This window comes from Staurois parvus, unplaced genomic scaffold (assembly GCF_062004578.1).
Source record: "Staurois parvus isolate SC_StPar_1 unplaced genomic scaffold, SC_StPar_1.0 ptg001929l, whole genome shotgun sequence".
Taxonomy (NCBI): Eukaryota; Metazoa; Chordata; class Amphibia; order Anura; family Ranidae; genus Staurois; species Staurois parvus.
The window spans coordinates 111,697-122,699 of record NW_028319725.1 but is presented as its reverse complement, the minus strand read 5'-3'; the positions used below and the strand labels follow the sequence as shown (position 1 = coordinate 122,699).

The following is an 11,003-nucleotide window of genomic DNA, read 5'->3' as shown; positions in this document are numbered from 1 at the left end:
TCATTTCTTCTGTGTTGTCACATGAAAAGAGAGAATCAAATATTTATAAAAAATTGGAGGGGGGGACTCACGTCTGGGAGATACTGTATATAAATGCAAAACCGGGGGAGTCTGTCTTCTGAGACCCAACAAGTGTCCATCTGACTCTCTTCTACGAATCTTCAGATGTCCCTGTGTCTTTGTCTCTGAACCCTCCAAGTGTTGGTGTGTCTGTGTTATGGGACCCACCATATTTTGGTGTCTTTTGAGACCTTCCAAGTATTGTCTTGTTTTGGAACTCTCCAAGTGTTGGCATGCCCTCATCCTGAGATCCTCCAAATCTCCAGAACAATCCAATAGTGGCCCTAATTCACAAATGGTCACCTTAGAATTATGCCACTTTTTGTAGGTGTGCCTTTGACAGATGCAGTGTTCTCTTTTGTGCTGTTTAGTCCGGACCAGGGGTGGACTGACCATTTGGAAACTCAGGCACTGCCCAAGGGCCTTGGGTGAGTAGGGGGCCCCATGAGATGCCCCTGGTACCTTTTTCATAGGCTTTATTGAGTTTGGGTGAGGACACAGGGGCCCCATCATCCCCTATTGCCTGGGGGCCCCATGAGTTGTCAGTCCGCCCCTGGTCAGGTACTGTATCCACCTTTTGTCATATATGCCAGATCCCAGGGGCCCAACTAACTCTACCTTTCTAGGTCCTGTGCAGTGTATCCATCACTTTGTGTATGTGCAGTGAAGTGCGTATGCTGTCTACCTAAATGTGCTCTGTTCTGGGCCCCTGTACCCCACCATCTCCAGATCTCCTCCTCTTTGCATGGTTTGTATGTAATGCCATGTTTTCTGTGACAGAAGCCTCCACAGAAGCCTCCTCAGAAGCCTCCTCAGACCCCTCCTCCTCCACCGCAGGAAGATGAAAGTCAGTTGGAGCCCCCAGGTAAGACCCTCCGAGACCCCCTTCTGCACTGTCGCTGCACATAGCAAATTAAACCCAGTGGCGGAGGTGGTGTTGCCCTGGGCACAGAGTTTCTCAATGGGGACCTGTCCATAAAGGAGAAGTCATCAATTTCAACTCTATTAATAGTCTTGACCTGTTCCTTTTTAAAAGTCCACTTCCCACAGTTCCTACAGTTGCAAGAAAAAGTATGTGAACCCCTTGGGATTACGTGGAGTTTTGCATGAATTAGGCATAAAATGTGCTCTGAACGTCATCTAAGTCACAACAATAGAAGAACACAGTCTGCTGAACATAATACTACACAAACATTAGATGTTGCCATGGTTTAATTGCACATAACATGTAAACATTCACAGTGCAGGGAGGAAAAAGTATGTGAACCTTTGGACTTAATAACTGGTTGACCCTCCTTTGGCAGCAATAACCTCAACCAAACGTTTCCTGTAGTTGCAGATCAGACCTGCACAACGATCTGGAGTCATTTTGGACCACTCCTCTTCACAAAACTGTTTCAGTGTAGCAATATTCTTGGGATGTCTGGTGTGAATCGCTCTCTTAAGGTCATGCCACAGCATTTCAATCGGGTTGAGGTCAGGACTCTGACTGGGCCACTCCAGAAGGCGTATTCTGTGCTGTTGCAGCCATTGTTTTGTTGAATTACTTGTATGCTTTGGGTCATTGTCCTGTTGCATCACCCATCCTCTGCGGAGCTTCGGTTGGCGGACAGATGGTCGTACGTTTTCCTGCAAAATGTCGTGATAAACTCTGGAATTCATTTTCCCATCAATGACAACAATCCGTCCAGGCCCTGAGGCAGCAAAGCAGCCCCAAACCATGATGCTCCCTCCACCATGTTTCACAGTGGGGATGAGGTTTTGATGTTGGTGTGCTGTGCCTTTTTTTTTCTCCACACATAGTGTTGTGTGTTCTTCCCAAACAACTCAATCTTGGTTTCATCTGTCCACAGTATATTTTGCCAGTAGTGCTGTGGAACATCCAGGTGCTCTTTTGCAAACTTCAAACGTGCTGCAATATTCTTTTTGGACAGCAATGGCTTCCTCCGTGGTGTCCTCCCATGTACTCCATTCTTGTTTAATGTTTTCCTTATTGTAGATGTGTCAACAAAAATGTTAGCATGTGCCAGAGATTTCTGTAGGTCTTTAGCTGACACTCTGGGATTCTTCTTTACCTCATGCAGCATTCTGCGCTGTGCTCTTGCAGTCATTTTTACAGGACGACCAGGGAGAGTAGCAGCAGTGCTAAACTTTCTCCATTTGTAGACAGTCTGTCTTACCGTGGACACATGAACATCAAGGCTTTTGGAGATACTTTTGTAACCCTTTCCAGCTTCATGCAAGTCAACAATTCTTGATGGTAGTTCTTCTGAGAGCTCTTTTCTGCGAGGCATGGTTCACATCAGACAGTGCTTCTTGAAACCAGTAAACCCAAAACAGGTGTGTGTTTTTTAAGGGCAGGACAGCTGTCAGCAACACATCCAATATCATCACACTGATTGGAGTCAAGGTTGGCTCACTCCTGGCTCCAATTAGCTCTGGGAGAAGTCATTAAGCTAGGGCCTCACATACTTTTTCCTCCCTGCACTGTGAATGTTTACATATTATGTGCAATTAAACCATGGCAACATCTAATGTTTGTGTAGTATTATGTTCAGCAGACTGCATTCTTCTATTGTTGTGACTTAGATGACGTTCAGAGCACATTTTATGCCCAATTCATGCAAAACTCCACGTAATCCCAAGGGGTTCACATACTTTTTCTTGCAACTGTATATGTTCTCTCCTTTTTACCAAACTTTGCCAGATTGCTTTTTTTTTTTTCTCCCAAGATACCAGCCAGGCACACAGACCTGGTAATCCCCATGGCAAAACTGTTACATGTACAAGGCAACATGATGTGCCACCGGTCCAAATTCCTGAAGGCCTGGTATGTATATGATACAACACCTGTTCTAGGTTGGCCTGTACATGGTCAGCAAGGTGGAGATTTGGGGGGCAGATCCAAGCTCCTTCCCAGCCTTGACAATATCCAAATAAAGAAACGCTGACTAACTTGTGTCCTGCGAGAATTTGGAAGAAGAAAAAAACGTAGTAAAGTTCCAACGCATTTTCTAAAGGCACTCGGCTCTTCGACATACATGAAATGGTTCCGCTCTCCTACGCTCCTTTTGGAATAAAAGATGTTTGTAGAGAACATGGCGTGCGATCTTCCTTTTTATCTCTAAATCTAAAAGCATCAGGTCATTATTCCAAAAAAGAAGGGAACAAAATTAGGCATTTATCAAGTATGGACCCTGCAGCTGAAGGGATCCAGGAGGCTCTCTTCCTGATCCTACAAGAAGGTGCATGTATTTAGAACACCTACCTCTCTAGTAAGAGTAGGTCGGACATTGGTGTCCTGGTATGTTTGTAAGAAGGCCTTCCTTGTTGGCCAGTAATGGCACCAAGAGAACAAACCCCGATCCCACCACCATCTTGTGCCCCACTCCATGCCGTAGGCCTCCATGTGACATTCCCGGCCATTGACCTTTATATCTCCAAAGGAAGGAATATCCACACATAAAGCGTCGGTGGATCCCTCCTCCTTCATTCCTCCTACCACTCCATCCCCCACAGCCACTTCCTCCTGTACCACTACCCCCTCCCTCCCAGATTGTAAGCTCGAAAGAGTAGGGCCCTCTTACCCCTCGTGTGCTGTTCGTAGCTGCTGTAATGTTTCATGTATTGTCCCCCCCTCTATTGTACAGCGCTGAGCAAACCCTTTGGCGCTATATAAACTCAATGTAATGTAATAATAAAGTAGTTTGCTGAACTTTACTGATGGAATTAAGGACATGGCATAACCGTTGCATCACATTGACATACATTCTGGAGTCACGTGACATGACATGCATTCAGGAGTCTCTTGACTTTAGAGTCAATCACAGTGGATGGTCCACTGCTGCCGTATGTAAAAGCATTCTCAGCACTTTAGTAGCCATCTCCCTCTAACAGTCTCTCCTTTTTACCCAGAGTCATTAGTACTCAGGGATGAGCTCTCAGTAGTTACCCCCTCCTTAGGTACACCTTTCTCAGGACCCTTTAGGGAAGCAGCCTTACCGAGGGAACTCTTGACCTGGCCTACAAGGCCTAATGCAATCTGCCCAAGCCCCCATCTCCATAAGGGACATGAAGTCTACAGTCAGCTCTTCCTGAGTGCAGGTCAACTCGCACTGACATGCATTCAGGAGTCACTTGACATGACATGCATTCCAGAGTCACTTGACTTTAGAGTCAATCACAGTGGATGGTCCACTGCAGCCGCATATGAAGCATATTCAGCACTTTAGTAGCCATCTCCCTCTAACAGTCTCTCCTTTTACCCAGAGTCATTAGTACTCAGGGCTGAGCCCTCAGTAGTTACCCCCTCCTTGGGTACACTTTCGTCATGACCCTTTAGGGAAGCGGCCTTACTGAGGGAACTCTTGACCTGGCCTACAAGGCCTAGTGCAATCTGCCCAAGCCCCCACCTCCATAAGGGACATGAAGTCTACAGTCGGCTCTTCCTGAGTGCAGGTCAACTCATCCTCGTTTCCTGCCCTGCTCAGGGCCTACATGTGCTGCTTACACCTGAAGTGCTGTATGGGTTCCTCCCAACCTGGCTTATAACTGGGCACCGGCTCGCCCAAGGCACCACTGCAGGAGGGCTCTAACTAAAAGGGGCCTAACACCTGATGACACCTAGTACTATTCTGGCACAGAGCCACCTAGTGGCAAAGTAGATAACTGAAACTGCCTACACTCACATTGCAACACACATTGAACCGGATGGACTGGTGTTTTTATTCAACCTTACCAACTATGTAACTTCGTAACTATGTAACCCTCTCACTCCTAATGTATGTTGTGGTAATGGGCACATTGGACCAACACGCTGCAGTGGAAGAGTGTTTTCAACCCTTCAGTATGATCTGCAGTTATGCAGGTCATACATGGTTTGAATTCCGTGATTTTTCGTCCGAAAATCGGAAATGTAGTTCGCTCAGTAATGGCGCCATCATTGATTTTGAAAATCGTCCAACCAAGTCATAAAGCTCACCCCATAGAACAGGTAAAACTTCTGTTCCTTCCAGGTCACGGCTCATGCGCATATTCTTTTTGGAAAAACTATCGTACGATTTGACCATCATTGAGTCGAAAATCCGGTAGTTTTTCACAAATTTTCCAACGTGCCCGATCACCGAAAAGAGGAGGAACCACGAAAATCAGCCGGTGCCATTGACCCACTAACAGAGCGAAAATCGGCCAATTATTCTTGGGTCTGATTTTCGGAGGAAAAATCAGTCGATTTCCGACCCATGTATGGCCAGATTAGTCTTCCCTAGGTATGTAAAGTATTTCTTTATTATGATTTACTAAACATTCGGCATTGCAAATCAATATCTCCGCCCTTTTAGATTGCAAGCTTCTTGAGCAGGGCCCTCCTTTTTCCTTCATGAGCGGGGCCCTCCTTTTTCCTTCTGTCTTGTAATTGTTCGGTCCCCCTTTATATTGTAAAGTGCTGCGCAGACTGTTGGCTCCCTATAAATTCTGTGCAATAATGACTGATGATTTGTTTTTCAGGAGGACGAGGCTGGTGTGTGGTCCATGGGCAGCAGTTGACCATCAACCATTGGTTCCCCCTAACTCTACGCTGTGGCCGGGTCTGCCTTATGAGCCATGGCTCCTATATCCCTCTGCACCTGGCTCCCTCCTCCGTCCCCACCCCACCCGGGCTTCTGGACAACCTCATTTGTAGTGACTGTATGGAGAGGTCAGTCTTACTCGGGGCTCTTTTTCGGCACGAGCGCAGTTCCTGCACCTCCAGCACTGAATGTATGCAATGGCTTGGTGGTGCGGGGGGAGTCTGTTGATACTACCAACGTGTATAGGTGAAGCTGATCCAGGGAATATCCGATTGCCTCTTGGGGGATCAGGAAGGATTTTTTTCCCCTGCAGGAGCAAATTGGATCGTGCTTTGCTGTTTTATTGTTTTTTGCCTTCCTCTGGATCAACTGGGTGTAGGGTTATAACCTCTTCTCTTTTTTTTTTTTTTTCCAGCCAGACTAACTATGTAACTGGCTGCTGAAGATCTATTTTTACTGGAGGATATCTATTTTTTTGGGGTATCTATTGTTGATGGGAGGGTTCTACTGTTGACAGAGGGGTCTATTGTTGACTGTTGGATGGTCTATTGGTGCTGGCTGAGGGGAGATCCATTGTTGCTGCTATGGGGTATTTTGTTGCGGGTGGTCTTATTGCTGGGGGATCTATTGTTGCTGGCTACAGGGGATTTTTTTTTTTTTTGTTAAATTCTATACAAATTACTTATCACCAAAAAATGATACTTGGTTTGTATTCTGTAAAAGGGTGGTACTGGGAGATGGGTAGGGGGTGGAGCCAAGGAACAGTGCTCGGGGGTTGGTAAGGGGTGGAACCAAGGAACAGTGCTCGGGGGGGGGTGGGTAAGGGGTGGAACCAAGGAACAGTGCTCGGGGGGGGGGGGGGGTGTAAGGGGTGGAACCAAGGAACAGTGCTCGGGGGTGGGTATGGGGTGGAACCAAGGAACAGTGCTCGGGGGTGGGTATGGGGTGGAACCAAGGAACAGTGCTCGGGGTGGAACCAAACCAAGGAACAGTGTTTGGGGGTGGGTAAGGGGTGGAACCCAGGAACAGTGCTCGGGGAACCCAGGAACAGTGCCCGGGGGGGGGGGTGGAACCAAGGAACAGTGCTCGGGGGTGGAACCAAGGAACAGTGCTCGGGGGTGGGTATGGGGTGGAATCAAGGAACAGTACTCGGGGGTGGGTAAGGGGTGACTTGGAAAGAGAAAGTTCCTGCACCTATTCTCTGAGGTTCTTATTCTCTTGCTTCTATGATCCAGATTTCACAGCAAAGAGACCCCGGGTAATACCCCATTGTGTGTGCCTACATTTTTTTTTTTTCTTTTTATTTATATTATGTTATTTGTGATTTTCATCAACTAATGCAAATGTCTTTTTTTTTTTTTTTTTTTGCTTTAGAAATCAAGAGAAGGAGTCCCAGCTCCGGCAAATGTCCATTTCGCAAGGTATGTGTCAGAGATGCTTGTGAAGATAATATAAGGGGTTGGCGAATGGTCTTAGAATTCGGGAGGTCGGTTCGATTTGACTCCTGACCCAGGTGACGGGAGGGATTCCTCAGCTGCCTCTCATCAGTGTGGGGATAATGACTTCAGTCCTCAGTAGTCTCTGCAGTATTCGATTTGCATCACAGCAGACTACATTCCCAGATCATGCAAGAGATGTCCGGATCGGAGTGCTCCAAGCATACGAGGGGGTAGCAAGGCAACCTGGGGAGCATTGACTACCCTGTCTCATGGTTGGCATCCAATGGCTGAATGTTAATCAATAACCGCTTTTCAGCCTAGGAAATCATGCTTGGACAAGAATAGGAGCCATACATTCCAATAACTAGTTCATGGTGGGACAGTAGAGGTTAGTTCTGGGGTCATGAGGCTTGTATCTGTTGGTGCAGAGCGGGTTGGCCCTAGGAGGTAAATTGACAAAAAAAATTAAAGATCGTATGTAGGGAAGGAACCTGTATCCAAACAAGGAGTTAGGCTTGCATCAGTTGGGTCTACAGGAAAATTGGGGTTATGGGGAGGGTTAGGGAAACTGGGAGGGTTAGCGATGGGGGAACAGGGGGGGCTAGTGATGGGGGAGGGGGAACAAGGGGGATTAGTGTTGGGAAGGGGGGGGGGGGGACAAGGAGGTTTAGTGATGGGGGGGGGGGGGGGGGGAAGGGAGGATTAGTGATTGGGGGGGGACAGGGAGGATTAATGATGGGGTTACAGGGAGGGTTATGCTTACAGAGAGGGAGAGTTTGGGTTTCAAGGCCGATTAGTGCAACAGGGAGGCTGAGTGTTGGGGTTACAGGGAGGCTGAGTGTTGGGGTTACAGGGAGGCTGAGTGTTGGGGTTACAGGGAGGCTGAGTGTTGGGGTTACAGGGAGGCTGAGTGTTGGGGTTACAGGGAGAGTAAGAGTTGAGATTATGGGAGGGTAAGCATTAGGGTTACAGGGCAGGACTAGTGTTCTAGTGGGGGGTTAGTTTTGGAGTTACAGGGAGGGTAAGATTTGCTGTTACAGAAAGGATAAGACTAGGGTTTCAGAGCAGATTAGTTTTAGAGTGGGGGGGGGGGGTGTTACAGGGAGGGTAAGATGTAGGGTTACTGAGCAGATTGGGAGGGTTAGTTTTATGGGGTTGTGGACTAATGTTAGGGTTACAGGGGTGGTAAATGTTAGGGTTACAGGGAGGGTAAGAGTTGGGGTTTCAGAGAGGGTTGATGTTATGAGGGGGGGTAGTGTGAGTATTACAGGGAGGGTAAATATTAGGGTTACAGCAGGGGCGGACTGACCATTTGGAAACTCTGCCACTGCTCGAGGGCCCTGGGTCAGTAGGTGGCCCCGTGGGATGCCCCTGGTACCTTTTTCATAGGCTTTTCTGAGTTTGGCCAAGGACACGGGCCCCATGATCCCCTATTGCCCGGGGGCCCCATGAGTTGTCAGTCCGCTCCTGGGTTACAGGGAGGGTAAGAGCTGGGGTTACAGGGCAGGTTAGTGTTATGGGGGGGGGGTAATGTGAGTGTTACAGGGAGGGTAAATGTTGGGGTTACAGGGAGGGTTAGTGTTATGGGGGGGGGGGTAATGTGAGTGTTACAGGGAGGGTTAGTTTTGGGGTTACACAACAGAATCCTATGCAGATGGCCCAGCAGACGGATCTCCATGTCTGGCGCATGGTGTACACGTCTGTCTGTCTGTCTCTGTCTGTCTGTCTATCTATCCTGTAGAACATTCCCCAGGAAGCTACACAATCTGGTACGTTTGGTGGAAGCTGCAGGGGGGGTGGGGGGGTTGGACAGTCCAGTAAACAGTCTATTTACACAAATTAGCACATTTTAGTAATGGTTTGTCCTGCAGATGGCTCATGTCCGACCTCCGGCCCGGGGAAGTCTACCTCTATGGGGTAAGGTATATAGACGGGTAGAAATGTCTTTCCCAAGCCCCCCCACACCTTCAGTCATGTGACTTTTCTTCTTGCAGCACATCTCTCCATCGTCATAAGTCTGGAAGATTCCAGCCGCAAGAAGATCCGGAGTATGCAAAAAAGGTAAAACTGCCAAAGTACATGGACCTATATAATGGAATTATAAAATATTCCTAAAAATTGGGCTTTTTGAAAAACACATGGAAAGTCTGCTGTCGTGGAACTGCCTTCTAAAATTACCAGTTGACTGATGTTGGCTGAGCGGTTCTAATACTTTGGGTTAAAGCTAAACTCCAGATTAATAAACTGCTGAAATTACAAATCCTTTGTTGGGTAAAACCACTGCCTATAGATGTACATATTTGTATCCATCCATCCATCCTGAGATACAAATACACAGCTCTGCCACACACCGCAGTCCTCTCTGCCAGGGCAGGAGACCTGATTTTTTTTTTTTTTTGCATTTCAGTAACACTTAAAGGTTTGGTCCCTCCCCCAGCCTGAGACTGGACAGAAAATGGAAAAGCAGCAGAATAATTAGCTGATCTGTCACTCTGCTCTCTCCTTCTATCAGTATGAATCTCTCTCACAGTCTAAGTTCTGCTGTACAGGGATTGCAAGAGACAGGTCAGATTTAGGTACTTGCACCGCCTGCATGTAGAAAATACATTACCAACGTAACTAATATAGCACAGCTCTCACTATAATACTGACCTTGTCTCCATGCTGCCTCCTGTAGAAACTCCACCCTCTTCAAGTGAGGCTGAGCATTCAGACTGTCAGGCATATAGGAAAAGCCCACCTCGTACACGTACTTCTCAACTCAGCACTTGTGGGTGCACAGCTAGGAATGGCAGCACCAGTAACTACTCCTTTTGACCAAGGATTTCATAGACCCTCCCCCTGGAAGTGCATCATGACGTCACCCAGGCTGTCATAGACCCTCCCCCTGGAAGTGCATCATGACTTCACCCAGGCTGTTATAGACCCTCTCCCTGGAAGTGCATCATGACATCCCCCAAGTTCAGACCCTCCCCCTGGGAGTGCATCATCCTGTCACCCAGTTTGTCGTAGACCCTCCCCCTGGGAGTGCATCATCCTGTCACCCAGTCTGTCATACTCCCTCCCCCTGGGAGTGTGTCATCCTGTCACCCAGTCTGTCATAGACCCTCCCCCTGGTAGTGTCATCACGTCACTCAGTCCTGCCCCCTGGGAATTTTGTTATCACGTCACACAGGCTGTCATTGACCCGCCTCTTGGAGATGGTCATCACTTGACCTAGGCTGTCATGATCCCTCCTCCTGGTGTTGTCACGTCAGCCTTGGTTCTTGCCGTACAATACTGCAGGGGTAGGACTGGTGGCAGCTGCCAAGCACAATAATGTACAAGTTATCGGTGGAAAGGTTACCGGCAAAAAACTCCCCGCCACTTGATGGCATACCACGGATGGTGCATAGACTAGCCCATGGTGGTTTTGGTTGGCAGTAAGTGGCTGTAACTGACGCAATGACTTGTACCTCTTGCAGGTGGATGAACTTCTTAACCAAATGGCCGCGGGACACGTCGACTCCCAGAAAGTCTTACAGCCCATCCGGCCGGCCGTTGTCCATTCTCCGATGGCAAAACAGGAATTCAGCCCCGTTCTCATTAATGCCTGAGCAGGGGTGCAATTCTGAGAGAGAAAATAATCTCCTTTTATGTAACAAATGGGGGAAAAAAATGAAAATCTGGGAATGTTTCTCCAGTGATCTCCTCCGTGCAGAGTCCCTCCCCCAACCCCCCCCCCCCCCACCCCCATTTCCCGCTGTGTACGCCATAGAGTGCTAGCTCGCCAAAATCAGAGCCATTTTGAATTTTTTAATTATTTCTGCATAAAGTGGCAAATAAAAGACTTCCTTTTTTAATGGTTCTTCTTCTACAATTTTAAGAATATTCTGACTGCCTGGGATGACTCCATAAACTTGCCAGAGTAACCAATCTGGTTTTATGTTACTGAAGA

At 47.8% G+C, this 11,003-nt stretch overlaps 1 protein-coding gene across 1 annotated transcript; it reads left to right on the top strand.

The window, feature by feature from the left end:
* Window positions 1-840: 840 nt before the first annotated feature.
* LOC149433249 (uncharacterized) lies at window positions 841-10,787 on the top strand (the record flags this gene model as incomplete). The annotated part of the gene is made up of 6 exons (XM_089664515.1): window positions 841-925; window positions 5,566-5,755; window positions 7,002-7,048; window positions 8,938-8,983; window positions 9,061-9,127; window positions 10,531-10,787. Coding segments are annotated over 6 exons (567 nt in total), but the record flags the coding sequence as incomplete, so codon positions are not given.
* Between the last annotated feature and the right edge of the window lie 216 nt (window positions 10,788-11,003).